The 22,482-nt window shown below is 45.7% G+C and overlaps 1 protein-coding gene across 26 annotated transcripts in view; it reads right to left on the bottom strand.

Moving 5' to 3' along the window:
* Positions 1 to 20,255: 20,255 nt before the first annotated feature.
* The window catches only part of GPHN (gephyrin), a 587,889-nt gene continuing 585,662 nt past the window's right edge, over positions 20,256 to 22,482 (bottom strand). For all 26 annotated transcript variants that reach the window (XM_048851950.2, XM_048851956.2, XM_048851955.2 and 23 more), the window contains one exon: positions 20,256 to 21,266. In XM_048851950.2, coding sequence (XP_048707907.1) covers positions 21,133 to 21,266 — 134 coding nt within the window. In that variant the 3' untranslated portion in view covers positions 20,256 to 21,132. The remainder of the gene's footprint in view (positions 21,267 to 22,482) is intronic.

The raw sequence follows: 22,482 nt of genomic DNA, 5'->3' as shown, positions 1-22,482 counted from the left end.
CAATCATCCAGGACCTCCCCCGATCACCACGAATTTTCAGAGATAATGGCCAATGGCTCTGCAATCACATCAGCCAACTCCCTCAGCACCCTTGGATGCATTAGATCTAGACCCATGGACTTGTGCACATCCAGCTTTTCTAAATAGTCCTTAACCTCTTCTTTCACCACTGAGGGCTGCTCACCTCCTTCCCATACTGTGTTGCCCAGTGCAGCAGTCTGGGAACTGACCTTGTCTGTGAAGACTGAGGCAAAAAAAGCATTGAGTACTTCAACTTTTTCCACATCATCTGTCACTGTGTTGCCTCCCCCATTCAGTAAGGGTCCCACACTTTCCCTGACCACCTTCTTGTTGCTAACATACCTGTAGAAATCCTTCTTGTTACCCTTCACAGCACTTGCTAGCTGCAACTCCAGTTGTGCCTTGGCCTTCCTGATTACACTCCTGCATGCTCTAGCAATACTTTTATACTCCTCCCTAGTCATCTGTCCAAATTTCCACTTCTTGTAAGCTTCCTTTTTGAGTTTAAGCTCACCGAAGATTTCACTGTTAAGCCAAACAAGTCACTTGCCATATTTGCTATTCTTTCTGCACTTTGGGATGGTTTGTTCCTGCGCACTCAATAAGACTTCTTTAAAAAACATGCACATGCCTTCAAGGTATGAACTTTCAAAGGCACTTCAGAAGCTGGACAGGATTTGATGACCGAGAGGGGATCAGCTTGGGGAGCTGATCAGACTTAGGGGAGGGCATATAGGCCAGAAAAAAGAAACTATTTTTACAAAGTAACATCTTGCCAAAACCCACCTTGAGTGCCTTTGTTGTTCTGTTTCTCTTACACAACCTACTCTATTGGCTTCATGCTTTCCTCCTCTTCATCATCAAATCTCACATAGCATAATTCTATGAATAAATATAGATAGTTCACAAATGAAACTTGCACAAATATAGTTGAAACACAAACTAGATCACATGTGCTATGCTGTATTTCAGATTGTTCCTCTCGCTTATAATTAAGTGAAGAATCTTAATATAATGGTAGGGTTGATCAAAGTACTGTTTGCCATTGTTAGGGTGATGAGGATACCAACAACATTTTACCCTTTCATGTGAGCATACCAATGTATCTTTCAAATAATGGGTTAGATCCTCGGGTCTGCTCAGCACAGCTCAAGAGGGACGGGGGCAAGATGACTTGCACAATCTTAGTGCCCCCTGTTCATGTTGCTCCCAGGTGCTGGTCTCGTCTTGAGATGCAATTTAGAGCAGCCGTAGTACTGCTCTAAATTGAGTCAGTTGTCTAAAACTCAAAAGGGATATTCCAGCAGTCAGGAATCCTTGGGGCAAAGGAACACCCCAACCATGTCTATTAACCCGTGGACATGCCTCCTGTGCTTGGAGTGGGAAGAGGGTGTCCTCTACTAGCTGGCTAAACTGACTTTAAGGCACAAACAGAAGATGGAGCAACATAAAGTGGTCACACTTCAGGAGAGGATCAGGGCTAATAATTAATTGAACTTCATAAACACAGTGCCCCCCCCATGTTTGGTAGGTAAACATCATTATTCCCATTTATGCTTGTGAATGCAGAAGTTAAATGACTTTTCCAAGGCCAAGTAGTAAGTCAGTGGCAAGGCCATGAAGAGAATCAAGATGTCTTGTCTTGCCTTTTTTAAATACTGTGTACACTCCCTAAGTAGACTCCTATTTCTAGGAATTCATGCCTCATTTTACTGAAACAGGCCCATTTCTTACATGGAGGAGTCTACCAAAGTAAGAAAAAGATACAAATGCTCTAGCTTTTTCTGAAGAGCTCTCTAGAAGTCTGCTGCACTAGGAACCCATGACTGGCATATTCAAGTAGATTTTTGAATAGAAGTTCCCCCTCTTGATTTTCCTTAAACAGTGGTGATATGTCAATGCCTATAGGTGAGGCAGGAAGTCATGTCATAATAGGAAGGCAGAGTCGGGCAGGGGCTGCTTGGATCATAATCCACTGGTATGGCCTGTGTGCTCTCAGAGGATACAGAGACCAATTAAATCGCTTGACTAAATCAGGGAAGAGTGTGGGTGATATGAATTTACGCAGTCCAGACATGTTGCATGTATACAGGCTACTCTATATTAAGGATTTTTGCAGAAACCAAAACCACATTTTGAAACCTCTAAATTTCTTGGAAATCAGAATTGTTGTCTTCTAGCCTGCCCTAGTCATCAGCCCTTAGGAAACTCTAACTAGTATGAACACAGCAGTGCATTTTCTCAGCAATACAGGCTGCCATGAGCATATCAAACCTGTCCTTCACTCTCTACTCTGGCTCCCTATAAAATATTGAGTCAAATCAATTGAACTTGGCCAGTGAGGCACAAATTTCAAAGGGGCCATTATGGAGAACACTCTGCCAGCTCCCCACTTTCTCTTAGGTGACCTGAGGTGCCACTGCACATACACAGAGGGTCTGTCTGATAAGTAGGTCACAACCAACGTCTTAAATTTTACCAATAGCTAACAGCTAGCCAGTGGAGACCCAAAAACACTGGTATCATGTGCACCAGAAATGCACCTTATAACAAACAAGCTGCCAAATTCTTCAATTTGCTCTACTATAATTGAGTACCACTGTGCTTATCCTCTTGGAATGCACCAATTTTTCACCTACCAGACAGCTATTAAATGCTGTATTCCCAAGGGGTTCCCACCGGCCCTTACCATGAAACTGCCCAAGCCAGGAGCTCATCCACAAACATGGAATGTACAGAAAAAGATAAGCCTGAACTTTTTCTTCCATGTTTTCCATGTGCGCATTTTGCCTAGGCTACCACCTTACTGGACTGCTGGCAGTTCAGAGTAATGCAACAACAGCTCATATCACTAGGCTGCCAGTGGACAATCCAAATGTATGTAACACTGCAATAAAAAGTTGGTATTAAGAGACTACCAGTGATATCAATGTAGCATAGCTGTAAAGAGGGCCTTTCTGCACAGGGCAGGACAGATCCTCAGCTGATATAAATCAGTGTTGTTCCACTGACTGAAAAGTTGGCGTAATGCATTTCAGAGTAAGAGAAGGTTCCCAAATACCAGGGGTCTTGCCAAGTTTTGATAGTCTACCATGATTTCCATCTCCACTTCAGCAGATGACATTCCTGTGTTCCTTCAGGGTGGTTATAGTCTCGGTCAGCAGTCAGTAGCTGCCAGTGTGGCAAAGATTTCAACTCCACTCCAGCAATGCCTTCTGAGTGGTGAGGTAATAATACCTCAGTAGAATGCTGGAGTTAACAAGGATGTGGGGAATGATTTACCATTTTTCTGGCATCCTCTTCTATCCTTGGGGCAGGACAAGTAGGAGTTTTGCACAGATTTCTCATGTCTCCCACAAGAGAAGTCAGAAATTTTCTTCTAAGGGAAACATCCAGGCCAAGAGGCCTGCTTCAGGGTAACTGTGGAGAAAAATAGGTAACCCTAAGGAGAAGGAAACTGTTAAATGTATTTCTGAATGATCCATTATTTTCATAATCATCCTTTAAAAGACAGTACAGGTACACATTAATATTTGGAATGAAGTCGTGTAAGATCATGGACATTTTCCTTTGCCATCAAAAGTGAGCCTTCCCTTTTAGCCCAGACCACCAAAAGTTTCTGGGTTCTTTTAGCAACACAGGGTAGCTCTAAATCCACTTACACTGGCAATTAAGATGGGTTTATGGCTGTTTTGGGTCATCAGAGAAACATGAAGCAACTAGAGCATACCAGTGAGTCTGGCCCTTTAATTCTATACATGAAGCAGGTGTCTCCAATATTTTTTAGAAATATAATTAGATTGAGGTTTTCAAAGGGGATTTAGGGTATGTCTGCACTACGAAATTAAGTCGAATTTATAGAAGTCGATTTTTTAGAAAGCGATTTTATATAATCGATTGTGTGTGTCCCCACTTAAGACCATTAAGTCGGCGGAGTGTGTCCACAGTACTGAGGCTAGTGTCGACTTCCGGAGCGTTGCACTGTGGGTAGCTATCCCACAGTTCCTGCAGTCTCCGCCGCCCATTGGAATTCTGGGTTGAGATCCCAATGCTTGATGGGGCAAAAAACATTGTCGCGGGTGGTTCTGGGTACATGTCGTCAGGCCTCCTCCCACCCCCCATGAAAGCAACGGCAGACAATCGTTTTGCACCTTTTTTCCTGGGTTACCTGTGCAGACGCCATACCACGGCAAGCATGGAGCCCGCTCAGCTCACCGTCACCGTATGTCTCCTGGGTGCTGGCAGACGCAGGACACAGCAGCAGCTCATTGCCTTGTGGCAGCAGATGGTGCATTATTACTGGTAGCTGTCCTCGTCGTCTCCTCGGTGCTCTTGGCCAGCCTCGGTGAGGTCGGTCAGGGTGCCTGGGCAGACATGGGTGCTCCTGGCAGATCTCAGTGAGGTCTGCCAGGGGCGCCTGGACATAAATGGGAGTGACTCAGGTCATTCCCTCCCTCCGTGAAAGCAATGGCTGACAATTGTTTTGCGCCTTTTTCCATGCGGGCGCCATATTGCTGTCAGCATTGTCATCCACCCGCCGCTGCCACTCTGCTCTCCTGCTCACGCCATACCATGGCAAGCATGGAGCCCTCTCCGATAACCGCAGCAGTTGTGACCGCTCTAAACACCACGTGCATTATTCAGCAGTATATGCAGAACCAGAACCTGCAAAAGCAGGCGAATAGGTAATGGCAGCGCGGTGAGGAGAGTGATGAGGACATGGACACAGACTTCTCTCAAAGTACGGGCCCCAGCAGTTTGGCCATCCTGGTGGCAATGGGGCAGGCTCATGCCATGGAACGCCAATTCTGGGCCCAGGAAACAAGCACAGACTGGTGGAACCGCATAGTGTTGCAGGTCTGGGACAATTCCCAATGGCTGCGAAACTTTCGCATGCATAAGGGCACTTTCACAGAACTTTGTGACTTGCTTTCCCCTGCCCTAAAGCGCATGAATACCAAGATGAGAGCAGCCCTCACAGTTGAGAAGCGAGTGGTGATAGCCCTGTGGAAGCTTGCAACGCCAGACAGCTACCAGTCAGTTGGGAATCAATTTGGAGTGGGCAAATCTACTGTGGGGGCTGCTGTGATGCAAGTAGCCCATGCAATCAAAGATCTGCTGATATCAAGGGTAGTGACCCTGGGAAATGTGCAGGTCATAGTGGATGGCTTTGCTGCAATGGGATTCCCTAACTGTGGTGGGGCCATAGACGGAACCCATATCCCTATCTTGGCACCGGAGCACCAAGCCGCCGAGTACATAAACCGCAAGGGGTACTTTTCGATAGTGCTGCAAGCTCTGGTGGATCACAAGGGACGTTTCACCAACATCAACGTGGGATGGCCGGGAAAGGTGCATGACGCTCGCATCTTCAGGAACTCTGGTCTGTTTCAAAAGCTGCAGGAAGGGACTTTATTCCCAGACCAGAAAATAACTGTTGGGGATGTTGAAATGCCTATAGTTATCCTTGGGGACCCAGCCTACCCCTTAATGCCATGGCTCATGAAGCCGTACACAGGCAGCCTGGACAGTAGTCAGGAGCTGTTCAACTATAGGCTGAGCAAGTGCAGAATGGTGGTAGAATGTGCATTTGGACGTTTAAAAGCACACTGGTGCAGTTTACTGACTCGCTTAGACCTCAGCGAAACCAATATTCCCACTGTTATTACTGCTTGCTGTGTGCTCCACAATATCTGTGAGAGTAAGGGGGAGACATTTATGGCGGGGTGGGAGGTTGAGGCAAATCGCCTGGCTGCTGACTATACACGGCCAGACACCAGGGTGGTTAGAATAGCACAGCAGGGCGCGCTGCGCATTAGAGAAGCTTTGCAAACCAGTTTCATGACTGGCCAGGCTACGGTGTGCCAGTTCTGTTTGTTTCTCCTTGATGAAAACCCACCCCCTTGGTTCACTCTAATTCCCTGTAAGCCAACTGCCCTCCCCCCTTCGATCATTGCTTGCAGAGGCAATAAAGTCATTGTTGTTTGAAAATCATGCATTCTTTATTAGTTCATCACACAAATAGGGGGATAACTGCCAAGGTAGCCCGGGAGGGGTGGTGGATGAGGGAAGGACAAGGCCACACTGCACTTCAAAACTTATTGAATGCCAGCTTTCTGTTGCTTGGGCAGTCCTCTGGTGTGGAGTGGTTGGGTGCCCGGAGGACCCCCCACCGCGTTCTTGGGCATCTGGGTGAGGAGGCTATGGAACGTGGGGAGGAGGGCAGGCGGTTACACAGCGGCTGCTGCGGTGGTCTGTGCTCTTGCTGCCTTTCCCGCACCTCAACCATATGCCGGAGCATATCGGTTTGATCCTCCAGTAGCCTCAGCATTGCATCCTGCCTCCTCTCATCACGCTGATGCCATCTCTCCTCTCACTCGTCCCTCCTATCCTCTCGCTTGTCCCTCCTGTCCTCACGTTCATTTTGTGCTTTCCTGGACTCTGACATTGTCTCCCTCCACGCATTTTGCTGGGCTTTTTCACCGTGGGAGGCCTACATGAGCTCAGAGAACATTTCATCGCAAGTGCGTTTTTTTCGGCTTCTAATCATAGAATCATAGAATATCAGGGTTGGAAGGGACCTCAGGAGGTCATCTAGTCCAACCCCCTGCTCAAAAGCAGGACCAATCCCCAATTAAATCACCCCAGCCAGGGCTTTTTCAAGCCTGACCTTAAAAACTTCTAAGGAAGGAGATTCCACCACCTCCCTAGGCAACGCATTCCAGTGTTTCACCACTCTCCTAGTGAAAAAGTTTTTCCTAATATCCAACCTAAACCTCCCCCACTGCAACTTGAGACCATTACTCCTTGTCCTGTCCTCTTCCACCACTGAGAATAGTCTAGAACCATCCTCTCTGGAACCACCTCTCAGGTAGTTGAAAGCAGCTATCAAATCCCCCCTCATTCTTCTCTTCTGCAGACTAAACAATCCCAGTTCCCTCAGCCTCTCCTCATAAGTCATGTGTTCCAGTCCCCTAATCATTTTTGTTGCCCTTTGCTGGACTCTTTCCAATTTATCCACATCCTTCTTGTAGTGTGGGGCCCAAAACTGGACACAGTACTCCAGATGAGGGCTCACCAATGTCGAATAGAGGGGAACGATCACGTCCCTCGATCTGCTCGCTATGCCCCTACTTATACATCCCAAAATGCCATTGGCCTTCTTGGCAACAAGGACACACTGCTGACTCATATCCAGCTTCTCGTCCACTGTCACCCCTAGGTCCTTTTCCGCAGAACTGCTGCCTAGCCATTCGGTCCCTAGTCTGTAGCTGTGCATTGGGTTCTTCCATCCTAAGTGCAGGACCCTGCACTTATCCTTATTGAAGCTCATCAGATTTCTTTTAGCCCAATCCTCCAATTTGTCTAGGTCCCTCTGTATCCTATCCCTGCCCTCCAGCGTATCTACCACTCCTCCCAGTTTAGTATCATCCGCAAATTTGCTGAGAGTGCAATCCACACCATCCTCCAGATCATTTATGAAGATATTTAACAAAACCGGCCCCAGGACCGACCCCTGGGGCACTCCACTTGACACCGGCTGCCAACTAGACATGGAGCCATTGATCACTACCCGTTGAGCCCGACAATCTAGCCAACTTTCTACCCACCTTATAGTGCATTCATCCAGCCCATACTTCTTTAACTTGCTGACAAGAATACTGTGGGAGACCGTATCAAAAGCTTTGCTAAAGTCAAGATACAATACATCCACTGCTTTCCCTTCATCCACAGAACCAGTAATCTCATCATAGAAGGTGATTAGATTAGTCAGGCATGACCTTCCCTTGGTGAATCCATGCTGACTGTTCCTGATCACTTTCCTCTCATGTAAGTGCTTCAGGATTGATTCTTTGAGGACCTGCTCCATAATCTTTGATAGCCTCTGGGATGGAGATGATACGTGTAGTGATAAAACATTTGCAGCTGCAGGAGGGAAAAAAGGGAGATTAGTCTTTAAAAAGAGACATTTTAGAGAACAATGGGTAGACTCTTTCACAGTGAACCAAGCTGTTAACATTATATAGCATGTGTGCTTTCTTTACAAGGTTACATTTTGCCTCTTATATCGAGGGCCTGCCGGTATGGTGTGAGAGATCACACATGCAGGGCCGGCGGGCAACAGAATTCGGCTTGCAGGCGGACATGGTAAGCCACAGTCTTTTGGCTTCTTTAACCTTCCTAACATGTGTGAATGGTTTCAAACAGAGGCGCCCTCGTTGCACATAGCAAGCACTCGTTGGGTTGGCCCTTTAAAATGAGTTGGCCATTTAAAAGGAGGGCCTGCGGTTTTCGGGTTAAAATGCAGCACAAACCCAACTAACCCCCCCACACACCGCCAAACACACACAAAATTATCTGGAATGATCGCTTCACCCCTCCCCCAACCACGTGGCTAACAGTGGGGATGATTTCTGTTCAGCCACAGGCAAACAGCCCAGCAGGAACGGCCACCTCTGAATGTCCCCTTAACAAAATTCCCCTGTTTCAACCAGGTGGCCATGAATGATATCACTCTCCTGAGGATAACACAGAGAGATAAAGAACGGATGTTGCTTGAATGCCAGTAAACACCAGGACCATACGCTGCCATGCTTTGTTATTCAATGATTCCAGACTACGTGCTGCTGGCTTGCTGTGGTAAAGTGTCCTACCAAGGAGGATGGAATAAGGCTGCTCTCCCCAGAAACCTTTTGCAAAGGCTTTGGGAGTACATCCAGGAGAGCTTCATGGAGATGTCCCTGGAGGATGTCCACTCCATCCCCATACACTTTAACAGACTTTTCCAGTAGCTGTACTGGCCGCGAATGCATCCCAAGTCTTCAGGGAAAATTAATCATTAAACATGCTTGCTTTTAAACCGTGTATTATATTTACAAAGGTACACTCACCAGAGGTCCCTTCTCTGCCTTCTAGGTCCAGGAGCCCGCCTTTGGTGGGTTGGGACGGTACTAGATCCAGGGTGAAAAACAGTTCCTGGCTGTTGGAAAAATGGTTTCTCCACTTGCTTGCTGTGCTTCAACCTCCTCCTCGTCCTCAAAATCCGCATCCATGTTGCATGAGAGTCCATTGATGGAGTCCATGCACAGGGCTGGGGTAGTTGTAGGGGCACGCCCTAGAATGGCATTCAGCTCTTCATAGAAGTGGCATGTCTGGGGCTCTGACCCGGAGCAGCCATTTGCCTCTCTGGTTCTTCGGTAGGCTTGCCTGAGCTCCCTAAGTTTCACGTGGCACTGCTCTGGGTTCCTGTTATAGCCTCTGTTCTTCATGCCCTTGGAGATTTTTTCAAATATTTTGGCATTTCGTCTTTTCGAACGGAGTTCTGTTAGCATGGATTCGTCTCCCCATACAGTGATCAGATCCAATACCTCCTGTTCGGTCCATGCTGGAGTTCTTTTGTGATTCTGGGGCTGCATGGTCACCTCTGCTGATCAGCTCACCACGCTGGCCAAACAGGAAATGAAATTCAAAAGTTCGCAGGGCTTTTTCTGTCTACCTGGCCAGTGCATCTGAGTTGAGAGTGCTGTCCAGAGCGGTCACAATGGAGCACTCTGGGATAGCTCCCGGAGGCCAATACCGTCGAATTGCATCCACACTATCCCAAATTGGATCCAGCAAGGTCGATTTCAGCGCTAATCCACTCATCGGGGAGGAGTACAGAAACCAGTTTTAAGAGCCCTTAAAGTCAATTAAAATAGCTTCGTAGTGTGGACGGGTGCAGGGCTAAATTGATCTAATGCTGCTAAATCCGATCTAATCTCGTAGTGTAGACTAGAGCTTAGTGTTAGGCACTCTTATTGATTTACTCTTTTAGGCTCTGTAGAAACATCCCAGCCTTGATAAATAATATTTTAAATACGTATTAACTCCTTAAGTAAAGGAGAAGTTTTGGTTTCAGGGGCAATTGACTACAGGTGGGCATTTCCATTTTAAACTCTGTATTGTGTAATGCTGCTTAGAGCAGGCTACACACAGTGCTTAAAACACTGGTAGCTGATGGTACCTTGTCTACACTAGCATTCTCACTTTTGGTACCACCAGTGGAACAAGTGGTAGCAATGGTGGGCAATTTTAGTGGTGTAAATTTAATGTAGACAAGGTCTTAGAAGGGCCAGGATCAGTGTGAATGGACTTTAAAGCCTTCAATAGTACTCCATCTATCCAGAAGAATTGAAAGCTCATTCTGTTTTGTGATAGTTATTTCATCTCCTTGTATGTATTAAAATTTGTAAAGCTGCAATATGCAGTTCACTTCACACCTTTATGACGTATTACTTGCTCAACTCTGGAGCTAGATCAGATGTGCCAGTTTGAGTGGGGGCAGTATTTCAATCTCTCTTCAGGTACCAGCTCTGCTCTCATTTACATAGGTATAAATCCAAAGTAGTTTCATAGATTTCAGTAGAATTACTCCAGAATTACACAGGTGCCACTGAGAAGAGAATTTGGTCTTTAAAATTTCTCACCCACCCTCTTAGAATGGCATCACCTACTTAACTTTCTACTATGGAGATCTGTGCTGTTGGAGTAAGTGCCCATGTGCCAAACTACTCAGCCTTCTTCAGCCTTTGCCTACCCCATCTCGACACTGGTCCTCAGTATCCTCAGACTTCATCGTAAAGCTACCCTGCTCCCATGGTTGCACTGTCATCCTTGTTGCCGTCAACCTCCTCACTAAGGTGGCATACTTTATTTACGTTCACTCCCTCCCAACTGTCCAGGAAAACGGTCCACCTTTTTCTAGATCATATTTTTCGGCTCCATGAACTGCCAACCAGAGTAGTCTCAGATCAAGGTTCACAATTCACTTCCCATTATTGGCACAAACTCTGCAAGCTCTTAGAAATGAAATTTCTTACCTCCTCAGCCTATCACCCACGGACCAACAGGTAGACAAAACAAGTGAACCAGGTCCTTGAGCAACACCTCTGTTGCTTTCTCAGTTATTGTCAAGGCAACTGGGTTGTCCTCCTGCCATATGCAGAGTTTGCATATAATAGCTGCACTCATGCATCCACCCAACATAGGTCTTTCTATACAAACTACGGTTTCCACCCTAAACTTAATTCGGCTGCACTTCCAGATTCCCAAGTCCCTTCCACAGCAGATCTAGTTGCCCGCCTTCACTGGGTCCAACGAGAGCTTAGTGAACACCTTGAAGTCTCCAAGGAGACACATAAACATCATACTGACCAAAAACGCCAAGCCACACTGACCCTGTCCGTTGGAGACAAGGTCTGGTTTTCTTTCAAACATCTAAAATCCATCTGTCCCTCAGCCAAATTGGATCATCAGTACCTGGGCCCATTTAAGATAGCAGGACCAATTAACCCTGTAGCATTTAGGCTTCAGTTGCTAGATGGTCCACCCAGTTTTCCATGTGTCTCTTCTAAAATCCTATATGGAGAATTCCTTTCCTGTTCACTCCACTCCACCACCACCTCTAGTAGATATCCAAGGCCAACAGGAGTATGAGGTCCAGGAAATTCTAGAGTCCAAGTGGCAAACACTAATATCTGATGGACTGGGTGTGCTATGGATCAGAAGCACAATCATGGGAGCTGATAGAAAATGTCCATGCTCTAGAACTCATACATGCATTCCTTCAGAAATACCTCCTGAAGTTAGGTCCTGTGGCGCACTAGCAGGCACCCACGAAGGGGCATTATTTTTACTGTCAGTACTCAACCATAGCCACCAGAAATTCTACAGACTTGAGTCTGGGCTGTCTCTCTGGGGTATAAAAGCACCTTCTGCCATACAACAGACCATCCTTCAAGTGAAATCTTGAGTGGGGCAGAATGTTAGAGCAGAGGTAGGCAAACTACGGCCTGCAGGACCCTCCTGCCCGGCCCTTGAGCTCCCGGCTGGGGAGGCTAGCTCCCAGCCCCTCCCCTGCTGTCCCCCCTCCCCCTCAGCCTCAGCTTGCCATGCCACCAGCGCTCTGGGTGGAGAGGCGGTGAGCTCCTGCTGGGCAGCATGGCTGCAAAAACCGCCGGCCTGCCCATGTGCTCTAGACTGCATGGCGGCGTGGCTGGCTCCAGCCAGGCGGCGCGGCTGCCAGTCCTGGTGCTCTGAGTGGCATGGTAAGGGGGCAGGGAGTGAGGGGGTTGGATAAGGGGCAGGGGGTACCGGGGGGCAGTCAGGGGACAGGGAGCAGTGGGTGGTTAGATAGGTGTGGGAGTCCCAGGGAGGTTGTCAGGGGGCAGGGGTGTGGATGGGGGCGGGGCAGTCAGGAGACAGGGAGCAGGGAGGTTGGATAGGTGGTGGGGTCCCAGGGGGATGGTTAGGGGCGGGGGGGGTCCTGGGAGGGGGTGGGGAGGTGACTAGGAGCGGGGGGGGGTTGGATGGGTCAGGGGTTCTGAGGGGGGCAGTCAGGGGGCAGGAAGTGGGAGGGTGTGGCTAGGGGGCAGGGGCCAGGCTATTTGGGGAGGCACAGCCTTCCCTACCCAGCCCTCCATACAGTTTTGGAACCCTGATGTGGCCCTCAGGCCAAAAAGTTGCCCACCCCTGATCTACAGTCTGATAGCTCTTAGTAGCATGGAGGTCTTGGGGAAGCAGGGACCAGAAGAGGGGTATCAGGTTCCTGTTTGCTGTCCCTTGGAGAAAACTGGATGGGTGTAAAATGGTACCCAAGGGAGCTATGTCTGACTCAGCATATATGTGGTCAGTAAGGATCTGGACCAGGAACAAAGCTCCTTCTGGAAGGTGTCACCAATTCTTCAAAATCTGCCTTTATGGCAAGTAACTCTTTGCCCTAGATATCATAACTCTTCTGAGCAGGGATTGGAGGCACAGGGATGGAATTAGTTATATGAGTCCGTACATTGTCAGAATGGCTCAGATGGCAAAGTTAAAAGGATTTGCCTGAATGGTGAAGGGCTGGGCAGGATCCAGGTACACAAGAATGGGAGCTGAGGTAAAAGATCTTTTTAGCTGATCAAATGTGAAGTGTGCTTCTGGTAACCAGATGAAATGAACTCCCTTTCAAAGAAACACAGTTATTGAGGCAACTAGGTGAGAGAATCCTTTGACAAAATGCTTATAGAAATTGGCAAACCAAAGAAACTACTGAATGCCTCTTATGTCCTTTAGGGCATTCCATCCAGAGATGGCAAATACTTTCCATTGATCCATTGTTAGCCCTTCGGGGAAAACAGTATACCCGAGGAACTTGACTGTGTCTCTGTCAAACTCACATTTCATCAGTTTGGAGTACAGATGGTTTTGGTGGAGTCTGTTAAGCGTGTGGAGCACATGTTGATCATGCAGTACCTGGTTTTCAGAAAAAGCAAGAATGTCATCCAAATAAATAACCACAAACTGGTCCGATATGTCACAAAAGATATTATTGATGAAATATTGAAATGTTGCCGGAGTGCTACACAACCTAAAAGGCACAACTGACTCTTCAAAATGTCCATATTGGGTGTGGAACAGTCTTCCATTCATCACCTTCTCTGATTCAGACCAGGTTGTAGGCCCCATGTAGGTCCGACTTAGTAAAAAATCTTGGCTGAGTAGAGCCTCTCAAAGAGTTCATTAATAAATGGCAAGGGGAGCAGTTTCAGACTATCACCTTGTTCAGAGCTCGATAGTCAACACAAGGGTATAAGGAGCCATCCTTCTTTGCCACAAAGAAGATTGGAGCCCCCACTTGAGATGTGTGTGTGTGCGGGCAAATGAATCCCCTTCTCTAAGGTGTCACGGAGGTACTCCCAGAGCATCTGGAGTTCAGATTCTGAGAGGGACTGTATGCGGCCAACAGGAATCTTGGCTCTGGGTTGCAGGTCAATTGGACAATCATAATTATGATGGGGTGGCAAAGCATCTGCCCTCTTTTCATGGAGTTGCAGGGATGGCGGCAGTCCCCTTCAGTGTACCTCCTTTGGTCTCTGAATTCTCAGGTAGCTGGCAAAGATTGCAGGGGGCTTCTGGTCCAGCACACGTTTTTGGGACGCAAAATTGATGGTGGAGTCTTGATGTGAAGTGTGCTGTGCCTGGCCCCCAGCGGATGCATAGATTATGGGTGATGAGCCAAGGAATGCAGAAGATGATGGAGGAGTGAGGTGCATGGATCAGAATGAATGGTAGAATATCCCAGTGACGCTGGAGCATTGTAACCATCAAGGGTGCTGTTTGATGAGTAACCAGGCCAGAGGAGAGGAGGGATCTGTCAATAGACTCCATCAAATTGGGGATGGTTTCCTGCAGAGTTGTAACGTTGTGAACCTGGGCGAAGTTTAAATCCATGAAATTGTTGGAAGCCCCTGGGCCTGTGCATGCCCTCAGCTTGAGCTCTGTTATGGGAGGATGTTGTAGCCAAAGGCAGAGTTGGAGGGTACTGGAATGGAATCCATCCATAGTCAGGATGCTGATAGACAAGGAGCAATTCAAGGTCCTGTTGTGAGGGAGAGAACACAGGCTCAGCCCAGACCTCTCTTTATTGGAGCTGAGGCCAGGAGTCTTTCTGGTGAAAACACGGCTTGATTCTTAGTGGGGCATGCCACAGTATAGCATCCAAATTCCCCACAATACAGGCATAAGCCCAAAGCATGATGCCAGCCCTTCTCTGCATTAGATCTTACTGGGCCCTTGTGATGAGAACAGGAAGGGGAGCAATGCCTCGACTCTCTCTCCAGCCGGTGTTTGGTCAGGCGGTCATCAATACTGATACACAACTTGACCAAGACATACAGGTTGGGTGGCAGCTCCACCTGTGCCAGCTCATTCTTTATGTCCTTGCTTAGGGCACATTGGATATGGGAGCAGTTTGTCACCTTGTTCCATTTAGTGTCTGCTGCCAGGTGCTGGGACTCTGTGGCAAACTTAGTGACTGATCTGTTTCCCTGTCACTGCCTCTGAAGTGCATTCTTGGTAGATCGTGTGCAATTCGGATCACATAGTTTGGACGAACTCTTTGAACTGCTTCAGCAGAGGGCTAAAAGTCTCCAGGAGGGGAGATGGCCAGGCCAAGGCATCCTCAGTTAGTAGTCTAGTAATAAGTCCTACTCGGGTCTGGTCAGTGGAGAATGACTGGGGCCAAAGCATAAACAGGACCCAGCAATGATTCCTGAAACTGCAGATGTTGTTATGGTCCCCATCAAACTTCTCTCTCATTGGAATCCCTGGCTCCCTAGAAGCCAGGGCAGCAGCTATGGACAGGATGGTTTGAACATGTAGGGCTGCAATTTGTACCTGCAAGGCCATAACCTGGGCCTATAAGGTCTGCAGAATTGCCATGATGTCCAACAGAGACACAACTGCCTCTGCAGAATCCATCTGAAGGGCAGTCCAGCTGTTACGCGCACTTGTTCAATCTTTTGAGTTGCTCAAACTATAAGTGACTTAGCTGTGAGTGGTCTGGCTTAGTGTCTGGAGCAAGAGTCTGGCCTACCAGTTAGAGCTGAATCCCAATGTGGCAGGTCCAGGAGTCGTAACCAAGAGTCAAAGATCAAAGCCCAAGATGAAGGAATCGTAATCAGAAGGTGGAGCTGAAGATCTGAGCCGAAGATCTGAGCCGGAAGTCAGAGATCAGAAAGGAACTGGGGGCTGGAGCAGGAGCAGGTACAGGCTGTGGCTAGAGCAGGAGCAAGGCTAGAGACAGTGGAGGCAGAGACAGGACCAAGCACAGTTGCAGGGGAGAATGTGAGGAGGGGGCCTTTAGATGTGGGCAGGCCCACACTTTCCCATCCCCAGTGCTTCAATAAGTGCAGGCTAGAATGTGCTGAATAGCCATTGGACTGGTACTGCTACTGAGCATAAGTGTCAGCCTGTAGCCAATCAGGTGGCAAGGTTAATTAGATAGCTTCTGTCAGGACCAGGTTTCATTGGGTTGCCAGGAGACTGTCTCTGCTGCTGGCTGGCCGCAGACACCAAGTGCTTGAAGATATTCCAGGCAGCGCTGCAGCTCACAGACCAGCATGGAGCGGTGGCTGTAACTTAGATAGGCTCTTAGGGTTGGCAAAGGTATGCTGGGGGCCTCTCTAGCCTCTGGAACAGCCAAGGATCAGTAGGGAGCAAAGGTAACTTAAAGCTCCCTTAGCCCTCTCTCTCCCTGGGTTGAGAGTTCCCAGGGTTCATTCTTATGTTCTAAGGCATAATATCTCAAAACTCACATCATCATATAAACCTTTCATTCTATGAACATAAGAGGAAAGGAGAATTATAAATTTAAAAAACAAACAAACAAACAACAAACCCCTCCCTTCCACAAAAACAGTTTTCTTAAATGGTAGTCACATTAACTTTATTCACAACGCACAAAAATCAGTCTCCCCAAAGACAAACAAGTACAAAAAGAAGTGCAAAAAAGCAGGGGGACAGGAAAAAAATGCTCTTTTACAGTCAGATATGGGTTGAAGCTAGTATCTCCTTATTCTTGTCTCAGTTCCTGGTTCATCTGAGATCAGGATGGAAGACTGATGTAAAGATGAGGTCTGGCTGTTCCACTAAGTTTCTTCCTCTTTCCTGTGGCCAAAAGCCAGCTGAGCCAGTGTCAGATGAGCAGGCTGATACTAATCCAGGACTGGCTAGGGTTAACTTTCTTAAAAGGAACAGTTTTGACCTGATGTTCAATAAGCTTCATACCACATTCTTAAAACACAAGGAACAGTTTTGATCTGATGTACATTAAGCTTCATACCAGAAATAAGGATAGGAAAGAAAAAAAAAGATATTGAAATGCCAATAGACCAAAGTTGGCAAAAATGCTCCCTTAACTTCAGAATCCTTTAGCTTTTTATAACTGTGTAGTCCTTGGAAAGCTTCTCAGTCCTTGAAAAACTCTGGAAAGAATTTCTGTAATCAGTCTTTTAACCCAAATAATTGTAACCCAGAAATATATCAACAATAGTCCCATTCTCAAAGAAAAAAAAAAGGCTCAAAACAAAGGTCCCAGTATGTATTAGGTTCTTCTTAGCATGACTTTTGTTAGGTGGTGCATAGTCCAAAGACCTTAAATCTATTACAGCATCTCTCTTGGAGATAGGCCTTGTCAGTTGGCCTCATTGTCACATCAGGTTATGAGGAGGATTGGGCACTACATGGCAGATTCAGAAGGGCATTGTGTGTGTGAGATGTGGAAGACAGCATAGGAGAAGTGAACCAGTGAGTAGTCAAGGTGGGCACTGTTGGGGCAGTGGAGGAAACTGGGGTGGAGAAAGAAATTGAAATTGCTGGTGATGGTTAGAGAGGGAAAATGTGGTTACACAAAGAGGAATTTAGTCAGGACATGGGGGTTATGATCCTAACTCATGATAAAGGACATGGAAATATTTAGTAATCATAAATGTTGAGAACCTTGGTTTGAACCCCCACCTCCCAAAGCCAACCGACCCAAACCTACTATCTGCAACAGCTTGGCATCATACTGGATTCAGTACTGACTCAGAGTGAAAAGCTCACCTACTCACCAAAATCTCATTGTTTTCTGGCAGAAAGGTTCAGTCCCATCTATCCTCCAGGCATCTCTTCCTTCCATCTCTGCCTTTATTGTCTAAATACCATGCATCCTAGCCTCCAACTACACATAAAGTAAGAAGTCCCCCTCTGGACTCTAACTCATCACTGAAATTCAGTCACTTCTTGGCCAATCACAGTGGAGGGAAAACGGACAGTTTCGGGTCCTGGGCTGTGCTGAAGCAAATATGAAAATAACAGTAAAGAAATATCATGGAAGGGAAAGTAAATGCAGGGATACTGTAACTGCTGGGATACTACAATTTTTAAAAGTTACTGTATGGCTAGTGAAAGAAGCTAAGTTGACATCTCTGATTTATCTGTGGAAGAACTACATCATAGACAGCAGCAGTACAAGCTTCTTCACACCACTGCATGTAGTGGCTCCATCTCTCCCCATAAAAGAAGAGTTAAGTCCTTGGCTTGTATGCTCATCCTGTCAGTAATGCAGTCAATTAAACTGTGGTTTCTGTGTTGCTGAAATCTGCCCTTTGGGAACTGAGAAGACCCTTCCTCCAATACAGTTCATATAGACCACCTAGGAGCCTTCAGATGATAACTTTCAGTTACAAACACTTCAGGCCAGATTTGAACTAGTCACAGAAAGGTTAAAGATTAATTTTCCACTAACAGTCCTCTGAGTCATCCACTTCCCTAAAGGCAGTTGATCTCCTCCATGTAACATGAGAGTTGATGTAGTTGAATATCACTCTACAGTATAGAATGAAGGTTGCAATTGTACTTAGAATCTTAGAGATTAGTAATGGAAAAGCTCTATTAGGTCATCTTATCCTTCCAGTTGTCCAATTCAGTGCAGCAAATTTCTATACGTGATATTACCCATAGTCCCAGTAAAGGTTCTGGTATCAGGACGCCAGTAAGCACATAAGTCACTGTAGGATTAGCCCAATTGGATGAATATGACTTAGAAAGACTCTTACATAAGCTTCTACTGCTGTGCATTGCCTTGTATACAGTGCTGAAGAAATCCCAAGACTACAAGACAAGTGGGGAACCAAGTCAAAAAAGAAAAACAGAAAAGCCAAAATACAAGCCCTACCTTCTGTCACTTTTTATATTTTCTAGTATTATATTGAGTTATGATGAACGTTACCCTGTTGATAGTTCTGGGTCTGAAATACTCTGATTATCCGCTGGAGAGGTAAAATTAGTGCAAATACCCCTCAAACTGACCTACCACTTTCTCATTCCTGAGCCTGTGTGAGAGGATCGAGACCCATCATTCCTTGACTTCTTTTTCGAAGCTGCCAACAAGACTGTAAATTATTATGTGAACATCTGTCCACTAGGAACTGTTCTGAGTTTATCAATCTATTTTACACAGGCCAAGAAATATTGTTCAGATAGTAACGCTGTTCGGTCACTAACAATCTAGGCTTGGTAGAAAGTGATTTAAAAGGCTCCACAGCCTATTACCAACTTCCTGAGCCACCTTCACAACACACCCTGTTGCCCTGGATACTAATCCACATGTGAGGGGATTCTCAGAAACTTTGACGGAATAGGGTCTGGCCAAACATGAATAATGTGCCAAACCAGTTACTGTAGCTGCGACATGACTGTTCCCTGGCATTTTTACCTTTAAATGTTTTAGTTATACACAATGATGGTTAGCTGGTTGTTGAGATGAGTTGGCTTGTTCTACACTGACTGATACATAATGTTCAACATTGTGTTAGTTAACATGCTTGTTCACAGCCATATTCAGACAGAGTGAAATTTTGTAAAAAAGACCAGGCCTAAGATGGCTACTTGTACATTTTCTTGAGTCTTGCTATCTTTCTCTAACAAAATGTTCCAACACTATGAACAACCTGCCATCAGATTGTTCTTAGTAATGTGGTTAATAAATCATATTTTTATTTTCTATGCTGTCTGATATTTGCCTTGTAACTGATGTAATAATAATTTGTCTGCATCATATTTAAGAGTCTCACCTTCCAGCGCATTTTGCAAAGGCTTGTTACTTTAGGTCTCTCTCACTAGGTATTTCTGTGGTCCCCATCATTGCAGAACCAGTATCTGAGCATCTCATAAATGTTAATGTATTTATCCTAGCACCCCTGTGCTAGCACCCCTAGCATCCCTGTGAGGCAGATAAATATTATCTCCATTTAGAGGGGGAACTGTGGCACAGAGCAATTAAGTGTGCCCAAAGTCACACAGTGGCAGAGTCTGTGGCAGTCAGGAACTGAAACCAGATCTTCTGAGTTCCCCTCCAGGACCTTAACTACAAAACTACTACAGCCAGAATTGGTCTGACTTCATTAATGGAGCAGGCATGATAGCAGAGACTCCACAGTGTAGGACCATTCTAAAGGGATGTAATTTATGGACTCTGCAGCTATACATAGAACACCAGAGCACACAATTTGGGCAAGATGTGAATGGACAAGGTATTAATCAAAGATTCATGAAAAGGAGAGAAAGGACCTATAGTACTAGGTCATGCCACCTCTAGTACATCTCAGGGATTAGTGCAGAATTGTCATGAAATTCAACAAAAGCACAGCACATTCTTCAGTGCCTTTTCTAGTTTAGTTTTAAATTACCCAGTCATAGGTTCTTCCACCTCTTCAACTGGGAGACTATTCCACAGATCTTACACTTAGAACACTCTAAATGTCTTTTTGGTCTAATTTCAGTTCACTCATTATATCACCCTAGACAATTCCTTTTATCCCAGCCATTCCCCCCAAAATTGAAAGAAACATTATTCCCTATTTTCAAACAACAAGGCTAAAACGGTGAAATTTTAAATAATGATCAAGGAATTTTTTTTATTCATTTAAGTTTCAATATCATTACAGAAAATGTTATGGTACAGAGTTGTTTAACATTAGTTTTATTTCTTTGCTCATTTGATTTCCACATGAATGCTGGTAACATTAATATCTGTACAAGATCAGTCTTTGATTTTTTTTTTTTTTAGTTTTTAGTTCTGTACATTTTAAATGTATTGGTTAAAAAGGCTGTCAGCACTTAAGGAAGCAATTTTTTTTGTTTGTTCAAATAAAAGGTATCCAGTTACTGCCCAAGAGTACTGAGCTGGGTGGCTGCTGGGCCGAGAGATATCCCTGAACGCGCAGCGAGGGAGGAAACCTCGGGGCTTGATCGGGTTCCCAGTGCAGCCACTCTGCTTTTGGCACTGTGCACATCAACACGAGATACAAGATAAAGAACAAGCAGAAGCTCTCTGTGAAGCAGTTATGAAGCATACTAATAAGGGAAATCCAAGTGTTGTCTACGCTAGTATAAATAAGCAGACAGCCTTGTTTTAAGAGCATTAGTTGTATCTTAAAGATGAGAAAAAACACAAGTTCTGCAGGCACCTACTGCTGTCTACTAAAAGCTACTGCTATCAGAACTAGCATTGAACACACAAAGCAATTGCAAGAAAGGAAAAAGTTGCTTTGATATAATCAGAATAAATTTCTTTGTTAAGATTTGTTTTTTTAAAGTTTTTTTTAAAAGGTATTTATTTAAATTCCATTTGAAATATAGTTCAAGATGTTGACTATACTGATCAACTTTTATCCAAATCAGAAAAACTAGCTGTGCCGTTGCATATTACAGGATACAGTCAATGATATGTGGACATGCATCAAAGCTTCACTCTTGCTGGTGACATCATAGCCTTCCGATGACCATAACGTCCACCACCTCGCCCTTGTGAAGCTCCACATACTGCTCTGTCTTTGGAGGTAGCATCAACAGTCCATTGGCACTACGCATACTCATCAGACGACTGCTCATCTGATTCCCTAGAGCAGAATGAGAGAAATACTATGGTTAACACTACTACTCCCACAATATATGAAGATGGAAAAAAGGGCTATTCTTAGGAGGAGAATCATGGAGCTAATTTAGTCATGGAGTGTGGGGTCTGGATACTCAATGGACACATGGCAAATACCTACAGAATACCCAGGAGAGAGAATTTCTCAGCCTACTTTTTCCAGGTTCTCCAAACTTCCATTCACTCACTTGTCCTCCTTGCCATCCAAGCTCCCACATTTCTCCCCCTTACTACCCCACATAGAATCATAGAATCTCAGGGTTGGAAGGAACCTCAGGAGGTCATCTAGTCCAACCCCCTGCTCAAAGCAGGACCGATCCCCAACTAAATCATCCCAGCCAAGGCTTTGTCAAGCCTGACCTTAACAACTTCTAAGGAAGGAGATTCCACCACCTCCCTAGGTAGACCATCCCAGTGCTTCACCACTCTCCTAGTGAAAAAGTTTTTCCTAATATCCAACCTAAACCTCCCCCACCTTTCCATCTGTGTTCTCAAATCTTCCCATTTTCAGGTTGCCTTCCCACCAGTTTCCACTGACACCATAGTTATCTTACAATTTGTAAGAGTATCTAATCCATTTCATACAATAACTAAAAACCTAGCACAATCTACATAATTCATCCGCTCAAAAGAGCTCAGAACTCCCACTCCCATTTGACACCCCCAGCCTTGCAATATGTTGTGAAAGTGAACAATTTCAGCTCTGCTGGACCAATTGTGAAGCAAAATACAGAGGCAAAAGTCCCAACAGAGAATACCCTGCCTTTGGCTTCTTGGTGTTCAAACCTAGGGACTGACAGTGAGAGCATTCCAGTTGGTATCAACTGTCTGCCTGGAACATGAGAAAAGAGGTAGTGCATAAAATAACGAGGAACTAAAGCATGTAAAGCTTTACAGATAAAAATCAACATCTTGAATTGCATCTGTAAAAGTGCCTGTTCAGTCTTTGGAATCAATGGTGTAGAGCTCCGTGTGTGAAATCTACCTATGTAAGCAGTGAGACACAATCAATACTAACAAGTCTCCAGGTAGTTTCCAAGGAAAACTTCATGTAGGATGTATTGTTTTAAACCAATCTGGAGGTGACAAAAACATGGGTAACTGCAGCATGATCTACATCCATCTGAGAGATAGGCAAGGTCAACCTACTAGCCACATGCCGATAGAAAAACTACTCAAGT

The sequence above is a fragment of the Caretta caretta genome, chromosome 6 (genome assembly GCF_965140235.1).
Source record: "Caretta caretta isolate rCarCar2 chromosome 6, rCarCar1.hap1, whole genome shotgun sequence".
Classification (NCBI taxonomy): Eukaryota; Metazoa; Chordata; order Testudines; family Cheloniidae; genus Caretta; species Caretta caretta.
The sequence above is the reverse complement of the archived record's forward strand: the minus strand, read 5'-3'. Positions and strand labels throughout refer to the sequence as shown.